Raw genomic sequence first — 20,566 nt, forward strand, 5'->3', positions numbered from 1 at the left:
TTATTGTAACCGGTTATTTTCTTGCCCGGTGCGGGATTCGATACGGGGTGTACTGCACCACAAGGCGACATCACTAACCGCTCGGCTAAAGGGTCAGACCCGTTAACTATTATTATTATTATTATTATTATTATTATTATTATTATTATTATTATTATTATTATTATTATTATTATTATTATGTAGGCGGCACGGTGGCGCTGTGGTTAGCGCGGTCGCGTCACAGCAAGAAGGTTCTAGGTTCGAGCCCCGGAGTAGTCCACCTTTAGGGTCGTCCCGGGTCATCCTCTGTGTGGAGCTCGAATGTTCTCTTAAAGCCCAACTTTCTCCCTCTGGAATAGTTTACGCAACTTAAAAACACACTATCTCCTGTCGATAGTCACATGATACAAGTTGGATTTTTTTTGCAGTATAATAATGATGATAATAATAATAATTACTTTTATATATCTATAATGATGAGTTTAATCTTGCAGCCTATGGCCTAACTATAGTTTATTTTACAATGCATTGCTTCATCCCGCCATGGCTGGCCCTTGCCATTACCCAGCATGCTCCAGTTCTTGGCTGGACTTGATACTTTGCCCTCTTTTAATTTCTTCATTCCAGCTTTTCTGCCGACGCTTAATTATCACTCTTCATTCAGAAACCTCACGTGACGCGCCGGCGCGCGAAGCAGCTTCCCCCGTGTCACCAAGTGAAGACACCTTGTGGAGAGCTCATCATCCACACACCGACCACACCAGACCACGATATGACGCTTAATGAGCGCTCATCAATGTATTTCTTAATCACCTCTCCTACGAAAGACGCCTGTCGGCTCCTCCGGGGACAATCGGTGCGCGCGCTAAAGTTTACTTACCTAATTAGGTTACCCCACGTGATTTAACCTCAACAGTAGAATTGGGGGCCAGTAAATACGGTGAAGTAAAACTTTACTTGACGGTTTTCCTCATTATGCCAACGGCGGCTCATAATTAGCCAGATGATCACCGCTAATGCGATCCTCCCGTCTTTAAACGAGTCATGAGCTCGGTGGGATGATTGACACTTCATTTAGCTAATGTTATTAGCGTCGGGGGGGGCGGGTTGACTCGTGTTTCAACCAATAGCAGTCGAGCGTTGGTGCGGGCGCCTTCTATCAGGAAGTGATTTAAGGGCAAGGCGTGTGCTTGTTGTGACAGCTGACCGTGGCTCGCGGCCAGAGGGACTTCCGGCGGACCGCGGATCTAATCACATTAGCGTAATTCCGTCATCTGCTTAGCCGCTGTCTCGTCTCCGGGCTAACAGGCATGGCTTTGTTGGTGCGGAAGTGGCTCTGCCTCCTGCTCCTGCACGCGCTGGCGCTCGGGGTCGTCGCGAGGAGAGGTGCCTGGCAGCCAGTTAAATACTCATCTGTAGTGGTGACGTGTGATTGGTCTTGGCTGCCCGAGTGGAGGCGTGCGTGTGCGTGTGCGCGCGTGTGTGTGTGCGTGTGATTCGGACGGCGGCTTAGCAAGTCCAACCCTGCTCGTTACGGGTCCGTCGGTTCACTTCGTTACTGCAGGGGCCATTTACTGCCCTGACCTTTAACCCCTTAACCTGTTCGTGGCCAACCGCGACTGACGCGGCCGTCCTGTGCGGACGCGGCGGCGAGCGTGCAAACTGACGCTGACCGGTGCGAGTTACTACTCCGCCATGTGGGAGACTGACTGACTGACTGTGTGTGTGTGTTTTCCAGGGAAGAAGAACGTGCTTTTCATGATGGCAGACGACCTCAGGACGTCACTGGGCTGCTACATGGACGGTGTGGTCAAGTCGCCCAACATTGACCAGCTGGCATCCAAAAGCCAAGTCTTCCTAAATGCATACGCACAGGTCAGTTATTGTTCTTGTGTGTGTGTGGTTGCCTAGTTATCACTAGTTAATCTAGCCTTCGGCATGTTATTGAAGTACCCGCAGCATCCTCAGCCTCTGTGGGTGTCGCTCTCTCCCCCCCCTCTCTCCTCTCTCTCTTCCCTCTCTCTCCTCTCTTTCTCTCCCCTCTTTCTCTCCTCTCTCTCACTCCCCTCTCTCTCTCTCCCCTCTCTCTTTCTCTCTCTCCCCTCTCCTCTCCTCTCCCCTTTCTCTCCCCTCTCTTTCTCTCCCCTCTCTCTCCTCTCTCTCTCTCTCTTCCCCCTCTCTCCTCTCCCCTCCCCTCTCTCTCTCTCTCAGCAAGCTGTGTGCGGGCCAAGTCGTACGTCCATGCTGACCAGCCGCAGACCGGACACCACCAGACTCTACGACTTCAGTTCCTACTGGAGAGCCCACGCGGGCAACTACACCACCCTGCCACAGCACTTCAAGTCCACGGGGTACACCACCATGTCTGTCGGCAAGATATTTCATCCAGGTGAGACGAATATTGAACTCTGCATGAGTTGGAACGAGGAAGTCAAACCCAGTGAGGATGAGGTGGAGGTTGGTTTTTTGTGTGTGGTATTTAGGGAATATGAAGACTTTACAGGGGCCCATTTTTATTTCAAAAACATTGTGCTTTGGCGTTTGCATGCATGACAACTTACTGTGTGACTCGACAGTCACCACTGCGCTGTACAAGTGACTTTGTTATTGCTATACCGTGGTGTTTGGAGGTTGATGAATGCTGATGGTTTACCCACTAGCAACAACCATTTTATTTTGGCTGTTGCTATTTGTTGCGTTTCTGTGTGTGCGTTAAGTGTTTACTTGTGTCTTGGCTTGCCTAATCCTCCTTGCACTGTGTGTAAAATGGTAAAATAAAACACGTTTATCCCAGTCTTTATAATCTAGTACAGGTAACAATTTTGATATCTCTTCCTTGCCTTTAGGCATTGCATCCAATTATACTGACGACTATCCCTATAGCTGGTCAATTCCCGCCTACCACCCTCCTTCATTCAAATATGAAAAAGAAAAGGTGAGCTCACTCGGTCTTCACAGGTTGAAAGTTGCAGACTAATAATTTTGTTTGTAACTGTATTTAAGTTATTCACAAACTAGCCACATGATGGCTTACACCGGTACTGCAGAGGCCGTCTATGTTAAGAGGGAGCGACCATCACCACTGAACCGGGGGGGGGGGGGGGGGTAACAGTACATCTGTCACCATTTTACAATGCTGTGATTGCAACAATCCCTAATCCCCTGTGAATAATACACGTGATCAATGGTCACACCCATATTTGCATATGAAACTGGTCGTTGGGCACTGTGTTGCTTATGAGGGTGGGGATACCGGCGGTCCGTTAAGACTGAAGACGAGTGATGAAGCCTATTTGTCAAATGTATCCAGGTCTCTGATTTTCTCACCTGGATTACGGAGCATGCATCAAGACGTTGGTACTGCAGGTTAAGATGTACTTTTGGGCCAAAAACCTTTCCCCATCATCCTCATCGTCCATGCTTGGGGCACCAACCAATTAATGGAACAATACTTGATAGAAGTGGATATCATTAAGTTATTGTAAAAATTTGACAAATGTGTGATCATCAGTATCCCATTAGTCTTTGTACTGTGCCACACAGTTGTTCCAGTGAAGGGAGGCGATGCTAAACATCATGCCAACCTATGTATAGTGGTCTGTGTTTATTTCATTGTCAAGTGTTGCGCCTACTAGTTTTATTTTAATCTTTTTATGTGACTATTAGTCAAATTCCTAGTATTTGCAAACTTGAAAAGAAATCTTCACGACATAAACGCAGACAAGCCAGAGGACCACGCTGGCGGCGTGCACATCCCCCCCACCCAATCTAGACTAGACCACATTGTTTTCAGCTTATTTTGTGAAAATAACTGCTATTTTCTGTTTATTTACAAGTATACAAAAAAGTAAATGGGCAAAGTCTGTGTCAAACCTTTTGTCAGTAGAACTGAAAAGGGAACAAGACCTCTTGGATAATGGAAGCCAAATACTGATTTTAATTGGCAAGTCCCTTATGTAAATGCATGGCTCTTTCCTTGTTTCTTAGATGTGTAAGGGAGTGGATGGTCAACTCCACGTCAACTTGCTGTGTGCTGTGAATGTAACTGAGCAGCCCGGAGGGACCCTCCCTGACCTGGAGAGTGCAGAGGAGGCAGTGAGACTGCTGACCATCAGGAGCAATGATAGCAAACCCTTCTTCCTAGCTGTGGGCTTTCACAAACCACACATACCGTTCAGGATACCAGAGGTACGTTGTTTGAAATGTAGGTTGGAGACCTTCTCCTACTAGACCTGTAAATGCCTAATAACTTTCTGGAAACCAGGAGTGATTATAGTTGCGAGGTGCTATTCTAGGCCACAGCCAAATCATTAATTTGATACTGGAAGGTGGAAGGTGTCAACCAGAAAATGGTGGATTACTCCCTCCGGGTTGGGGATGAGTTGTTGCCTCAAGTGAAGGAGCTAGTGTCTCGGGGTCTTATTCACGAGTGAGGGTAAGATGGAGCAGGAGATTGACAGGTGGATTGGTGCAGCATCAGCAGTAATGCGGACGTTGTACCGGACCGTTGTGGTGAATAGGGAGCTGAGCCGGAAGGCAAAGCTCTCAATTTACCAGTCTGTCTTCGTTCCAACCCTCAACTATGGTCATGAGCTTTGGGTGGTGACCGAAAGGGTGAGATCGTGGATACAAGCGGCTTAAATGAGTTTCCTCTGCAGGGTGTCTGGGCTCAGCCTTAGAGATAGGGTGAGGAGCTCAGACATCCGGAGGGAGCTCGGAGTAGAGCCGCTGCTCCTTCGCATCAAAAGGAGCCAGTTGAGGTGGTTCGGGCATCTGATTAGGATGCCTCCTGGGCGCCCTCCTTTGGAGGTTTTCTGGGCACATCCAACTGGGAGGAGACCCCGGGGTAGACCCAGGACTCGCTGGAGGGACTACATGTCCAATCTGGCCTGGGAACGTCTTGGGATCCCCCAGGTGGAGCTGGAGGGCGTTGCTGGGTAGAGGGACATCTGGAGTGCCCTATTTGGCTTGCTGCCACCGCGACCCGACCCCGAGAAGGGGCTGACGATGAGATGTTGATCTGTTAAATATTTCCCCCTCCCTTTTTATAATGATCCATTTATCCTCAAAAGAACTAAAATAACCACTATTGTCTCTGTTGTATGGCCCATATATGTATCATTCTTTGTATGCATTATTATCTCTTGGATAATAATTTTGAATTTCTCACTGAATAATTTAGCATGAAACTTGGTGCATATGTTGAGTTCTCCAACATGTTGACAAACTTTTTCGTAATGTTTGTTTGAGATCATTCGAAGCATCTTGCGTTATGCTGGGCAATCCCGACATTCAGATACCAACTGAGGACAAGGTGGTCTTTGTCGAGGTTAAAGGACACTATAAAATGTATGATATCCCAGATTAGGTCAAATACCTCGACCATTAGCAGTGGTGTTGGTTTTATTTGAGTCATACTAGGCGAAATGAAATTAGTAAAATGGAATCCCTCATTATTTCATCACTTGAGTCATTCTTAACATGGAATTGGTTGGCATAGGAATTCATACTGAAACACAAGCTTGCATTAAAACAGAGCAAAAACATCAAATTCTAGTAAATCAGAACATCGCATGACCCCACTACACCTAAACCTTGTCTCTCAATGTTCTGTTCTTGGGACACAAAGTAGTCCATTTGTCACAATGGGGAATCCTGGATGCAGCATCTTAGTTATTTTTTCCTCTCTTTTTCTGCAGTGTAGAAGTGAGGAATACTATAAAATAGCTTTGTTTTTGCAATACAGGAGTACCTGAGTCTATATCCCATAGATGAAATGACCCTTGCCCCCGATCCTAATGTTCCTGAGCTCCTCCCGCCTGTGGCCTACAACCCCTGGATGGATCTGAGAATGAGGGAGGACGTCCAAAAACTCAACATTAGCTTTCCCTATGGACCGATTCCTAAACACTTCCAGGTATGAACTGGGCACTTTGAACATCCTGATGTACCAGTGCTCAAGACCAGAAATTGGCCGGAAATTTAGTTTCTCAGATTGCACCACCGGCAGTTAAGTGTTGGCTGCAAATGTGTAAGTCTTTTTATCATTTTACATGGTGAGATACTGGAGATTTAAAAAATGGTCTTAGTGTGACGCAGTGGTTAGCACAGTCGCCTCACAGCAAGAAGGTCCTTGGTTCGAGCCTTGGGGTAGTCTAACCTTGGGGGGTCATCCTGGGTCGTCCTCTGTGTGGAGTTTGCATGTTCTCCCCGTGTCTGCGTGGGTTTTCTCCAGGTGATCCGGTTTCCTCCCACAGTCCAAAGACATGTAGGTCAGGTGAATCGGCCGTACTAAATAGGTGTGTGTGTGCGCGCCCTGTGATGGCCTGGTGGCCTGTCCAGGGTGTCTCCCCGCCTGCTGCCCAGTGACTGCTGGGATAGGCTCCAGCATCCCCGTGACCCTGAGAGCAGGATAAGCGGTTTGGATAATGGATGGATGGATGGATCTTAGTATTGCTAGCAACGTTCCCACCACCTTAGACCTGAAACATTTGATTTTGGTCTAACTATATCAAACCTCATGGGCTAGTCAAGTTTTATTGTCTGGAGCAGGCACAATATTTGTTGATACATGCACAACAACACCCAGAAAGTAGTATGTTCAAATGTAAAATTTCTGAGACTGTTCTCCAGTGTTTCAAGACTTACTAATTTGTTTTTTGTAGTGAAGAGTTGCCAGATGCCTGGGCAGGCACTGCAGAAATAGTGAGGGAGACGGCTAGGAAGGTACTTGGTGTGTCATTAGGGCAGAGGAAGGAAGACAAAGAGACTTGGTGGTGGGATGAGGAAGTACAGCCAAGTATACAGAGGATGAGGTTGGCAAAGAAGAAATGGGATAGTCAGAGAGATGAAGAAAGTAGACAGGAGTACAAGGAGATGCAGCGTAAAGCGAAGAGAGGTGGACAAGGAAAAGGCATATGGTGAGTTGTATGAGAGGTTGGACACTAAGGAAGGAGAAAAGGACTTGTACCGATTGGCTAGACAGAGGGACTGAGCAGGTTGGGACAATCAAGGATAAAGATGGAAAAGTGCTGACAAGCGAGGGGTGTTGAGAAGGTGGAAGGAGTACTTTGAGGGGCTGGTGAATAAAGAAGATGAGAGAGAGAGAAGGTTGGATGATGTAGGGATAGTGAATCCGGAAGTGCAGTGGATTAGCAAGGAGGAAGTGCGGGGAGCTATGAAGAGTGGAAAGGCAGTTGGTCCTGATGACATACCTTTGGAGGCATGGAGGTGTTTAGGAGAGATGGCAGTGGAGTTTTTAACTAGATTGTTTAACACAATCTTGGAAAGTGAGAGGATGCCTGAGGAGTGGAGAAGAAGCATACTGGTACCAATTTTCAAGAACAAGGGTGATGTGCAGAACTGTAACAACTACAGAGGTATAAAGTTTATCAGCCACAGCATGAAGATATGGGAAAGAGTAATAGAAGCTAGGTTAAGAGGAGAGGTGATGATCAGCGAGCAGCAGTATGGTTTCATGCCATGAAAGAGCACCACAGATGAGATGTTTGCTTTGAGAATGTTGATGGAGAAGTATAGAGAAGGCCAGAAGGAGTTCCATTGTGTCTTTGTGGATTTAAAGGAAGCATACAACGGGGTGCTGAGAGAGGAGGTGTGGTATTGTATGAGGAAGTTGCAGAGAAGTATGTAGGAGTGGTGCAGGATATGTATGAGGGCAGTGTGACAGTGGTGAGGTGTGCGGTTGGAATGACAGATGGGTTCAAGGTGGAGGTGGGATTACATCAAGGATCGGCTCTGAGCCCTTTCTTGTTTGCAATGGTGATGGACAGGTTGACGGACAAGATCAGACAGGAGTCTCTGTGGACTGATGTTGGTGGATGACATTGTGATCTGTAGTGAGAGTAGGGTGCAGGTGGAGGAGAGCCTGGAGAGGTGGAGATATGCACTGGAGAGAAGAGGAATGAACCAGCAAGAGTTAAAGGGAAGGTTTACAAGATGGTAGTGAGACCAGCTATGTTATATGGTTTGGAGACAGTGGCACTGATGAAAAGACAGGAGGTGGAGCTGGAGGTGGCAGAGTTGAAGATATGATGTTCATTGGGAGTGATGAAGAAGGACAGGATTAGGAACAAGTATATTAGAGGGACAGTTCAGGTTGGACGGTTTGGAGACAAAGCAAGAGAGGCAAGATTGAGATGGCTTGGACATGTGTGGAGGAGAGATGCTGGGTATATTGGGAGAAGGATGCTGAATATGGCCAGGGAAGAGGAGAAGAGGAAGGCCAAAGAGGAGGTTTATTGATGTGGTGAGGGAGGACATGCAGGTGGCTGGTGTGACAGAGGAAGATGCAGAGGACAGGAAGAGATGGAAACGGATGATCCGCTGTGGCGCCCCCTTACGGGAGTTGCTTAAAGTAGTCGTTAGTAGAAGTTTCCCCACTATCTTCCACTTTTTTACCACACTTTTTTTCTTGCTTTTCTACCACATCTCTTCTAGTTGCAAATTCGACAGCACTACTTTGCTGCTGTTTCCTACATGGACGCTCAGGTGGGGAAACTGCTCAGTGCTCTGGATGAACTCGGGCTGTCTGACAGCACTATGGTGGTGTTCGCCTCAGATCACGGTAAGGAGAGAGACACACAAATACACACAACCCTCCTTTGGGTGAACTGTGACTGGCTCATTATGCTATCGTAGCATAAACTTCCCATGCTTTAGTCTGTCCTTTTTTCTTACGCTACTTGTTGGCAGTTCTTCATTGAGATGACTATTAAAAAGACCTTAACAGGTCATTAGTGATTAGCCTGTATGTTCTCATGATATTTCATGGCATGTGGCATTGCAATATCAGATATTCACCTTTTGTAGGAGTCATATTTATGCATTTGTCCTTCAGTCTCCAAATGCTAAAGTCAATATTATTCTGCTGTATGTGTTGGCGTAATTGTCAAGCATGGCGGGGGGGGGGGGGGGGATGTGTGTCAAAGGAACTTTTGAGAAAATCATAACATGAACTTGGTTCCAACATCCTCCATCCCACGTAGGGCTGTTGTGACCTTGTAGATCCTGTAGATGGCAGTGTGGTAACACCATATTGTGCCCATACAGGCTGCGCTGCAGAGTGTCTCAAAACTCAATCCCCTTTTACTTATCTGTGACCCCCCCCCCCCCCCCGCTTTTTTTTTCTTTTTCTAAAGATCCGGACCTAATTTAATTCTCTGCTCTCTCAATAGAGAATAGAAGAAGCTCCTGGGGAAACTCTCCTGAGTTCTGCTTTAATGGACAATCCTCAGTTGTGTCCTACTCACATGTTTCTCAGATCTGAGATGATGGCACTATTAATATCGGGAAGCTCTTAAAAACGTCTTGCCTAAATTTGTTAAATATTTTTGGGTATCTATTTTTCTATGTGCATGATGACCATTAAAAAGATCATCGGAATCATGTTTATTGGCCATGTAGGTTTGCACATACATGGAATTTGACTCCGGTTTCGTGGCTTTCTCAGTGTACTTGCCATAGAATAACACAACAAGAATAACAACGCAACCAAATGTCTATCCATCCATTATCCAAACCGCTTATCCTGCTCTCAGGGTCACGGGATGCTGGAGTCTATCCCAGCAGTCATTGGGTGGCAGGCGGGGAGACACCCTGGACAGGCCGCCAGGCTATCACAGGGCCGACACACACATTCACACCTAGGGACAATATTAGTACGGCCGATTCACCTGACCTACGTGTCTTTGGACTATGGGAGGAAACCAGAGCACCTGGGGATAACCCACGCAGACACGGGGAGAACGTGCAAACTCCACTCACAGGACGACCCCCCCAAGGTTGGACTACCCCGGGTCTCGAACCTAGGACCTTCTTGCTGTGCGGCGACCGCGCTAACCACTGCGCCACAACCAAACAATCTTCAGATACTACAAATACACAAGGATATATGTAGTATCTGAAGATTTGGATACTGATATATAAAGTAGATGCAGGAATATGGCACTACTTCACTTCAATACATCGTCATCGAATTGCATATTCCCCAAAACGTATGAGTTACAAAATGTTCCTCAAGTGCCAGTGTTGTGTTTACTGTTGATGTGTGTCTGCTGTACTGGACCTGTATGCATGAATGAGTTTTATATTTCAGGACAGTCGATGGAAAGCCAAGTTTCCAGAGTCGGTATGTTTCAGTGTATCACTCATGTCCAGCTAATCTTGTAAATCTGTCTTCTTTGTGAATTCTCCCAGCTGGAGTCTGAACACAGTGGAAGGCCTACACCACATATTCTTCTTTTAAGAGATTGTGACTTCTGTCTGTTTCTCTGCTTGTTTATGTATTCCAGGTTGGTCATTAGGTGAGCATGGCGAATGGGCTAAATATTCCAATTATGACGTCGCGACTCGAGTCCCCCTCATCTTCTCCATTCCGGGTGTCACAAGAGCCCCTGGAAAGAAGTCTACTTTCCCCTTTATTGATGTCTTCAGTCAACCAGAATATAAATTTAAGAGTAAGATCCTTCTTATTTTAGCTGGAGTGATGGTTAAATAAATTGTCAATCACATAAGACACATGCTTTTTCCACATTTAAGCAACATCAAACAACCAAAACCACAAAGGCCAGCTAAACGGAAGGCCTGAACTCAAGTGATTCCGATGTGGGAAGATGGCGGTGCAAATTCACTTTTGTGGCGGCCTCACCCAGTACCGTCCATGCAGTGTCTTTGTCCACGTCTGCATCTTAAGTTTGTCTTCGTTTGATGGCTGGGAGAGCTGGTGCTGGATCGGCTGGGAGAGCTTTGTCTGCTGTGTCCTGTGGGCCCAGGGACCATGGCCCTGCCTGGAGCTGTGCCCAAAGAGGTAACGCCGAGGGCGGTCTGACAGGACACGGAAGCGGGGCAGGCTAAGCTAACTGCTAGCCCATGCAGAACGGCAGTTCCGATAACACCGAGGGCGGTCTGGTGGTGGCCTCGCCTAGTCTTGACTGTTTTCAGTGTCGTCGTGTGGAGTGCGGGGAGGTGTGTCGAAGGTGTCTGGCTGGGAGAGCTGGCGTTGGATTGGCTGAGGGAGCTTGGTCTGCTATGTCCTGTGGGCCCAAGGACCACGGCCCTGACTGGAGCTACTCCCAAAGAGGAAACACCGAGAGCAGTCTGACAGGATGCGGAAGTGGGGCAGGCTACACTAACTGCGACAGTCTCCAGGCTGGCGTTTGTTCTCTTCGACAGTGATATATATATATATATATATATAGATGTGTATATATATATATGTATATATATATATAGATGTATAGATAAGCAGCTGATGAGTGTGAAACGCACGAAACGGGCCTGTACTGCAATGCATTAAAACTTTTTTCCTGTATCCATATTGAGATATGCATATATATATATATACACACACACATATATATATATATATATTTTTTTTTTTAGTTTGGATATATGTGTTCTTGTAGTTTTTGGATGTGTTCTTGTCTTTGTGTTGCACTGCTGTGGGCTGGGGTAAACCATGTTTCGTTTCATTTCATGTGCATGAAACGAAACGACAGTGTTTGATTCGGGTTCTGAAGTGTCTTTAGTCTGATGTGGATCAAAGTTGAGTTGAGTCAAAAGAGCACTTATTGTTGAGGAAGTGGTAATGAAGACCCAGAATCAAATCATCAAGTTATCACAAATGTTATGTTTTCTTCTAAATGTTGTGCAGTGAACTGCATTGATGTTTTAACAGGTACTTTGTTGACATTTTTGATCGACACATTAAAAATGGCACACTGAGTTGCACTCTAACATGGTTGACTTATAGTGGATGTCTTTCATGATGGTGGCCTGTGTCTCCAGATAACGGTCTCTCTCTCTCTCTGACCTCTGTCTTTCTCTAGCTGGCAAACTCATAAGAAATGTGGTGGAACTAGTGGATGTCTTTCCCACAGTTTCCTACATGGCCGGTCTTCGAGCCCCTGAACCTTGTCCTGATGTTTCCTTCAAGGTATAAAGATTCATGCAATAATTAATTTTTTCTTTTTGAGAAAAAACATTTGGTCATTCATTTACTGTCCTTAAGCATATCTTTCATCCCCTTGTTGCTTTAAGGAAGAGCTTTGTACAGAAGGAGACAACCTGGCTTTCACTTTCCGACGAAGAGAACACGGAAAGGATGAGGAAGCCATATCTTTTAGCCAGTACCCAAGACCTGCTGATAAACCACAGGTATGCGTTTGCATGTGGATGGATGGGTAGAATAGTACATGGGTATTCAATTTTAAAGCCTTTTGAGTTTATTTTCTAAGATTCTGAAAAGCATTATGTGCTGTGATGAGTCATGTCTGACAGCATCACTAAACTGTCAGCACGGATGAAATGTCATAAACCATTTGAGTTACTTGGCTGAATTATCGGTTTGATAATTTTTTCCATTCTCAACATGCCAGTGAAATTTGAACATCTTTATTTCCAGCCATAGTTGGCCCTCGTTTATTAGAGCAGAAATTTATGGGTTTTTTTTTTTACTCCAAAATACAAAAGATGGCCAAATCCTCGAAAGTGACATTTAGTCCTGACATTGTACTGCGAAACTCAAGTTGTTAATGCTTGTTTTGGGACTGGCTGTCTTTTTGGTTGTAAGAAGTTCAAGTGATCATAGCTGACGTGCTTTAAAACTCTGGATAACACAATTTGGCCAACTGACAGTAGCTCATCCCGTGGTTGGCTGGTTGACTCGGCTTGCAGGCACTGCAGAAGGAAAGCTGCCACGGTGTTGTCTCAGACGGTACCCACTGCCCTAATGAGAAACTAGTTAAGATATCGTTTAAATATTACCCTCTTAACCTTGTTCAATATGTGTCCAGCTCTACGCATGAGCATGGTCACACTCTACACCTTGTTTTTACCCTCGCTCTGGCCTTAAACTCTTTCCATGTTTGTTTTTGTCTCTGACCACATGCACAGTACACTCTTGCTGCTTCAGTGCCAACTGTGCAGCTACTTCTTCATTCTGTTTGTGATTCCCGTAGCCCCCCACCTTATCCTCCAATGTTAATGATCTTGTAACCTGGTTCAATGATCAGTGTGCTTCTGCACTAGATACCACAGCTTTCTACACTTACCAGGTAGGGCTGTGGGATATCACCAAAATCTCATATCACAATATACACTATATATACAAAAGTATTGGGACACCTGTCAATTACACCTACAGGAGCTTTTATGACATCTCATTCTAAATCCATAGGCATTAAAATGGAGTTCGTTCCCCCTTTGCAGCTATAACAGCTTCTACTCTTCTGGGAAGGCTTTCCGCAAGATTTTGGAGTGTGTCTGTGGGGAATTTTTGCCCATTCATTCAGAAGAGGATTTGTGAGGTCAGGCACTGATGTTGGACGAGAAGACCTGGCTTGCAATCTCCATTCTAGTTCATCCCAAAGGTGTTCGATGGGGTTCATGTCAGGGCTCTGTGTGGGCCAGTCAAGTTCTTCCACACCAAACTCACCCAACCATGTCTTAATGGACCTTGCTTTGTGCACTGGGGCACAGTCATGCTAGAACAGAAAAGGGCCCTTCCCAAACTGTTCCCACAAAGTTGGAAGCATAGAATTGTCCAGACTGTCTTGGTATGCTGAAGCATTAAGATTTCCCTTCACTGGAACTAAGGGGCCTAGTCCAACCCCTGAAAAACAACCCCATACCATTATCCCTCCTCCACCAAACTTTACAGTTGGCACAATGCAGTCAGGCAGGTAACGTTCTCCTGGCATCCACCAAACCCAGATTCGTCCATCAGACTGCCAGACAGAGAAGCGTGATTCGTCACTCCACAGAATCCGTTTCCACTGCTCCAGAGTCCAGGCAGCATGCTTTATACCACTCCATCTTACACTTGGCGATGTAAGGCTCGCATGCAGCTGCTTGGCCATGGAAACCCATTCCATGAAGCTCCCGGCACACAGTTTTTGTGCTGATGTTAATGCCAGAGGAAGTTTGGAACTCTGCAGTTATTGAGTCAACAGAGCGTTGGCGACTTTTACGCACTATGTGCCTCAGCACTCTTTGACCCTGCTGTCTGACTTAACATGGTCTGCCACTTCGTGGCTGAGTTGCTGTTGTTCTTAAACACTTCCACTTTTCAATAATACCGCTTACAGCTGACCATGGAATATCTAGCAGGGAAGAAATTTCACGAACTGACTTACTGCAAAGTGAGACATCCTATGACAGTATCACCCTTGAATTCACTGAGCTCTTCAGAATGACCCATTCTTTCATAAATATTTTTAAATTGACACTGCATGGCTAGCTGCTTGATTTTATACACCTGTGGCAATGGGTCTGAATGAAACACCTGAATTCAATGATGAAGAGGTGCGTTCCAATACTTTTGTACAAAGAGTGTAGGTATTTCATATCACGATAACGATACATATCGCGATATAGGTCATTTTCTGTAAATTCAATGAATAAATAGTTTATATAAAATGACCTCATGGAAAGGGCTATTTCTTATTACATTTTGAATTATGTACTCGACAAATAAAAGGTACTTACTCATAATTGATTATTTTTCTCCATTCATTTAGAACTTTATCACAAATTTTCAATTAAGCATCCATCCATCCATCCATTATCCGAACCACTTATCCTGCTCTCAGGGTCGCGGGGATGCTGGGGCCTATCCCAGCAGTCATTGGGCAGCAGGCGGGGAGCCACCCTGGACAGGCTGCCAGACCATCAACAAAATATTCCATCTTTGTTATTCTTTGATGTATGCTGCGGCCAAAAGCCTCTTGCAATGTCAGAGTCTGGGGTTTGTTTTGAGCACTCGACTGCTTCTGCGGCTCTCGTGTAGACTCTCTCCATACTGCGTAGTTGGTAAAAAAGGCTAGTGGTGTTTGAGTCTGTTGTGGGGATCAGCATGTGGCATATTTTGCAAAGTGCAGTTTTCTGGTCTGTGTCACACTTTTCATACCCAAACCATGTCCATACGATAGAAGTAGTCCCTCTTTTAGGAACAAGCTCCTCGTTTTGTCCTGGCTGGTTGGAGTCCTGTTTGGAATTACCCCGTCCTACGTTACGTTCACTGTCCTCCATGTTTTTGTATATATCTTCATATCGCACAGCCCTACTACCAGGTCGTTTTTGTCAGCTAACAATGTGATGCGTCCAAGATGGCCACCGTGAGGCTTGCACCAGTTCCTGCTCTGCTGCTGTGTCTTGCACTTTTGTCTATGGTTTATGTCAGAAAAGCATTGTGTCTATGGAAATAGAACCGTGAGGAGTTGCTGTACATCAGGAGGTCTGCATTTGGTGAGTTGGGACTATCGGCCAACATTCCAGAGGATATACTGGTTGTAAACAACACTCGTCCTGGGGAAATACACCTAGCACAGGTGCTCTCCAGGTTCAGGAGACGGCCCTATTGGCCCCCACTATCGGCACCGATCTTATCGAAAGTGCCGCGCCATCCCTCAAAAATAAAATGGATGACCTTTTTTTTTTTTTTTGTCTCCTCAATTGTACTTGGCCTATTACCCTATTTTCTGAGCCGTCCCAGTCACTGCTCCATCCCCTCTGTCGAGCCGGGGAGGGCTGCATACTACCTCCTCCAATACATGTGGAGTCACCAACTGCTGCTTTTCACTTGACAGCGAGGAGTTTCACCGGGGGGGTGTAGCGCATGGGAAGATCACACTATTCCCCCTGAACAGGTGCCCCAATTGACCAGAAGAGGCACTAGTGAAGTGACCAGGACACATAACCACATCCGGCTTCCCACCCACAGACACGGCCAACTGTGTCTGTAGGGATGCCCGACCAAACCGGAGGCAACACAGGGATTCGAACCGGCAATCCCCGTGTTGGTAGGCGACGGAATAGACCTCTACGCCACCCGGACGCCCAAAATGGATGAACTTTTGTCTTTAACACAAACCGACAGAGACTGCTCAGCCTTCTGCTTTCATGTGACATGGCTGAACCCTGACACGTCTGTCATTGTGTTAGGTGAGTTCAACCATATGAATCTGTCCCTTGAACTTCCGAACTCTTAGCAACAGGTCACTTGCCATAGCAGCGAAAACAAAACCTTGGATCACTACTACATCTCAATTTTGAATGCTTACAGTGCAGTCCCGAGGGCTCTGCTGGGGAACAATGGCCACACTGCGTTACATCTCATACCAAAATACAGACAAAAGTCCATCAAGAAAACATCCAAATCTGTCAGGTCCTGGTCTATGGATGTCATTAAGACACTTCGAGGGTGTTTTGAATGCACTAATTGTAATATATTTAGTGCCGCTTGCGACTCTCTTGATGAACTGACTGACAGTGAGGTCATACATCAAATTCTGCGAGGAAATGTGCATCCCTACTAAAACAGTGACATTGTATGGCAATAAAAGCCCCTGGTTCTCCAAATAATTACACCTCCAACACCGAAAAGAATTGGGCATATGGAAACGGGGATCAATACAGAGCAGCCAAGTATAAGTTGTGTGCTGCAATAAGAAAAGCCAAGTCCAGCTGTGCAACAAAATTGGAACCGTTCTCTTCCAGTAACTCCAGATCAATATAGAAAAATCTTAAGGAAATGACAGATTAAAAAAAACAACACCGCCGCTTCCCTCCAGATAATGACTATAACCTCCCAGATAAATGAGTTTCACAAAAGGTTTGAAAAACATATTCCACCAGCCATCTCCCTACTCCCTCTCCCAATTCCACCCTTCTGCATCCAGGAGGATGAAGTGTGAGTTACATTAGAGAAGCTGAACATTAGGAAAGCAGCAGGGCCAGACGGCATCAGTCCTGCTTTGTTGAGCCACTGTGCAGCACAATTGGCCCCAATATTTTCTACCATATTTAAAACCTCTCTAAGCCAGTTTACAGTCCCACAGTGCTTCAAACTCTCTATCATCATTCCTATGCCAAAGTCCTTAAAGATCAGCCTCAATGACTTCAGACCAGTTGCCCTAACATCTGTGGCCATGAAAGCATTTGAGCGTATCGTCCTCTGTGTGGAGTTTGCATGTTCGCCCCGTGTCTGCGTGGGTTTCCTCCGGGTGCTCCGGTTTCCTCCCACAGTCCAAAGACATATAAGGTCCGGTGAATCGGTCGCACTAAATTGTTCCTAGGTGTGAGTGTGTGCATCGGCCCTGTGATGGCCTGGTGGCCTGTCCAGGGTGTCTCCTGGCCTGCCACCCAATGACTGCTGGGATAGGCTCCTGCATCCCGCAACCCAAATTTGGATAAGCGGCTTGGATAATGGATGGATGGATGGATTCTGTCATACTTGAAATCCTGCACCTCCCCAATGATGGACCTATATCAATTTGCCTATCAAGCCAACCGGTCTGAGGATGCAGTTAGTATAGCCCTGCAACACCTGGAATGACCAAACACCTACACACGTATCTTGTTCATAGACTTTAGTTCCGCCATCAACCCACTCAAACTCTTTGCTGTCCTCTTGGATATGAAGATTGACCCAGCCATATGCCACTGTATTCGGCGCTCCATGTGGAACAGGCCACAGAGGGTGAAGGTTAATAACCTAACCTCACACCCTTTTACCCTCAGTACAGGTGCTCCTCAGGGCTATGTTGCCCCCCCCCCCTCAGCTCTTCTCACTTTACACCACCTACCTACTGACTTGCTTTCCCTGTAATGGGGCTATAATTTATATATAACTGTACATGTGGTGTTTTTCTTTATTTTGTGCAGCACTTCGTTGTAACTTTGTTTTAAAATGTGCTCTATAAATGCTCTTACTTACCTAACCTGTGTTTGTATCTAAGGTGGACTCTGACCTCCCTTACCTGAAAGACATTAAGATCATGGGTTATTCCCTACGATCCTGGGACTACAGATATACACTCTGGCTTGGCTTCAATCCCCTAACATACCAGGTAGGGATTTGATGGATGTATCAGTATTTGGTCAGGATACAAAATCTATAAAGGAGCTTGCATCTGTTGCTTTTCTCTTTGTCTATTCTCGTTCCCTCTCTGTTTACTGTACCAGATATTGAGTTCTGTGTGATGGGTCTATCCATCTTGTGTTGCTCTCTGTACGTATTAGCAGAAACGTATCCGTGACGGAATAAATGCATCTGTCTCACTGTCTAGGTTAATGCATCTGATGTCCATGCGGGGGAGTTGTATATGCTGGAAGATGACCCTGGTCAGGACAACAACCTCTATAATGGCTCCGACTACAGCCTGATTATGAGGAAGCTGGCCAAACTTCATCATGTGAGTAGTCATCCTTTATGTAGCCCCCCCCCATTTTTTTTTATATGTGCTCTTGTGATGATTGTAATCGTTGTCAGCCTAGCTCAGATTTTCTAATTGATCCGTAATTGGCTTTCATCCCCTGAACAACGTGGCTGTCTGCATCCAGTCTGTGGGTCTGCGGAAGAGCATGAAGATGCAGCTCCTCTACCTGGCTGCAGGGATTAAAGCAAACCGAGGAAAGGCTCGACACTTCTGATATGGAGCCAAAGGTGGGACAGGGACCAAGAACAAAGGGAAGAAATGTGAAGTGACTCACATGTGTGATAAGTGAATATAGAAGGGTTCATGTTTATAGAAAACCCCAAAGAGAACCAGCTGGGATATTTGTTCTTAAGAAACGATTTGATCCAACGGTTTAATTCTGTGATACTTTTTGGACGAACTAGGAGATTAAATCTTAAAGCTGGTCACAACTGGAATTAAACGTGGACAGTTGGAACAAAACTACTCGGTGGAGCTCCTCACAAGTAAGCTGCTGCAAAATCAGGGGGTCTTAATACCTTGATAAAGAAATTTGCTTTGGCTAAAAATGCTTTGCAACTTGGATATTAATCCATTTTGCTGTAATGACATCCCCCGCTTTGATAGTCCCAGTAGTCCTCCAGTATGTTCTGTCTGACCCGTGCTTTGACTGGCCTCAGTGATCTTTCCAAAGGCGGTGAGATGGCTCCATTTTTAAATGGTCAGATTACCAGTGATCTCATCTTTCTCTTTGGAACAAATGATGTTCTGTTCAAGTACTCTGAGTCAGTCTGTTTTGTGTATAAAATGATATCTTCTGTGTCGGTCTTTTCACGTGTACCTTTGAACAAAGTCAAGAACTGGGGACTCTTGTGTTTTTTCTACTGTACAGTGTTAAACTATTTGAGCATTTCACTTAATGTCACCGCTCCCAGTTGCAGTTGTTTTGTAACGGCTGTTGTGCTTCCTTTCAAGTTGCCTTCCAGTTTGAGAAACCTGCACTGGAGTGAATGAAAGCTGCCCAAAGGAATACAAATCTGGATTGTTGCCGGGATACGAGATTTGCTGCTGTTGTGGTCAACGATGACTGAACCATTTTGCACTGTGGCAACTTGCTGCACCAACATTTGCACTTGAATTTGAGTACTTTCAATAAAATCTGTGTAACTTTCGTGGGATCTGGTCTGTGTCCGCCTCTGCTTTTTCAGTATTGCAGACCACACCAACAGATGCCGGCGGGGTTCATATGAAACCCGTCAGTAGGCTTTGTATCTATCCATCCATCCATCCGCTTCTCCTGCTCTCAGGGTTGCGGGGATGCTGGAGCCTATCCCAGCAGTCATTGGGCGGCAGGCAGTTGAGACACCCTGGACAGGCCGCCAGCCCATCACAGGGTCGACACATGCACACATTCACACCCAAGGACAATTTAGTACGGCTGATTCACCTGACCTACATGTGTTTGGACTGGGGGAGGAAACTGGAGCCCCCGAAGGAAACCCACGCAGACACGGGGAGAACATGCAAACTCCACACAGAGGACGACCTGGGATGACCCCCAAGGTTGGACTACCCCGGGGCTCGAACCCAGGACCTTGTTGCTGTGAGGCGACCGCGCTAACCACTGCACCACAGTGCTGCCATACATCTTATAATTCTGTTATCCTGTCCCCCCCCTCCCCTCTTTTCTCCCCAATTGTACCTGGCCAATTACCCCACTCTTCCGAGCTGTACCGGGCGCTGCTCCACCCCCTCTGCCGGTCTGGGGAGGGCTGCAGACTACAACATGCCTCCTCTGATGGTGACTTTTATGACACTTATTTTTATCCCGCTTGTATTACAAATATCACATTTAAAACATGGAAGAATATGTTTTGGTCACACGAAGTCGCCCACAAGCTGTCAGGGATCGGTCGTGGCTTTGCTGGAGGTCCCGGTTCGCATTCTTGAGTTTATTGCAAACCTTCAAATGGTTGTGTAACCGGTTATTTTCTTGCCCGGTGCGGGATTCGATATGGTGAGTACTGCGTCACAAGGCGACATCACTAACCGCTCGGCTAAAGGGTCAGACTCGTTAGCTAGGGGCTAACGTGTCTTATTACTAGTTTACAGCTGTTTAGTCAGTGAGTCATAATACACATGTGACACTGCTAGCAGGAAACCGCAACAGAAACGTGCCCCGCCGGGGGTCTCCGCGACCCTGACGAAGTGAGAAAATCAAATGAGAGAAACAGTTCGGCACGAGCGCATGAGCAACCTTACTGCTGAGCCGCGGCTGTTTTTTGAGAGCGGTAATAAATCTATACTGCAGTAATAATTTACAGGCCGGGCGAGGACATGCTGTAAATATGTATACGCTGTATCGATTG

At 46.1% G+C, this 20,566-nt stretch overlaps 1 protein-coding gene across 2 annotated transcripts; it reads left to right on the forward strand.

The window, feature by feature from the left end:
- The first annotated feature begins 1,136 nt into the window (after positions 1-1,136).
- ids (iduronate 2-sulfatase) lies at positions 1,137-19,369 on the forward strand. Of its 2 annotated transcripts, XM_056290884.1 has the most exons (14): positions 1,137-1,368; positions 1,721-1,857; positions 2,194-2,371; positions 2,829-2,917; positions 3,970-4,170; positions 5,729-5,899; positions 8,440-8,566; positions 10,293-10,457; positions 11,829-11,935; positions 12,040-12,156; positions 17,739-17,849; positions 18,069-18,194; positions 18,343-18,445; positions 19,173-19,369. In XM_056290884.1, exons 1-13 carry the CDS (start codon positions 1,293-1,295, stop codon positions 18,430-18,432), a joined length of 1,695 nt encoding a protein of 564 aa, XP_056146859.1. In that variant the 5' UTR covers positions 1,137-1,292; the 3' UTR covers positions 18,433-18,445; positions 19,173-19,369. The 2 variants fall into 2 exon arrangements, 1 of the variants encoding a protein (XP_056146859.1); XR_008811104.1 differs by lacking the exons at positions 18,343-18,445; positions 19,173-19,369 and having other exon boundaries at positions 12,044-12,156.
- The last annotated feature ends 1,197 nt before the right edge of the window (positions 19,370-20,566 follow it).

Source organism: Lampris incognitus, chromosome 1 (assembly GCF_029633865.1).
Source record: "Lampris incognitus isolate fLamInc1 chromosome 1, fLamInc1.hap2, whole genome shotgun sequence".
NCBI lineage: Eukaryota > Metazoa > Chordata > Actinopteri > Lampriformes > Lampridae > Lampris > Lampris incognitus.

Excerpts from the sequence above, each read along its gene's own strand:
- ids (XM_056290884.1), top strand. The coding sequence starts at position 1,293 with ATGGCTTTGTTGGTGCGGAAGTGGCTCTGCCTCCTGCTCCTGCACGCG. Across the intron at positions 1,369-1,720 it reads CGGGGTCGTCGCGAGGAGAG|GGAAGAAGAACGTGCTTTTC; the intron begins GTGCCTGGCAGC and ends TGTGTTTTCCAG. Across the intron at positions 12,157-17,738 it reads GACCTGCTGATAAACCACAG|GTGGACTCTGACCTCCCTTA; the intron begins GTATGCGTTTGC and ends TTTGTATCTAAG.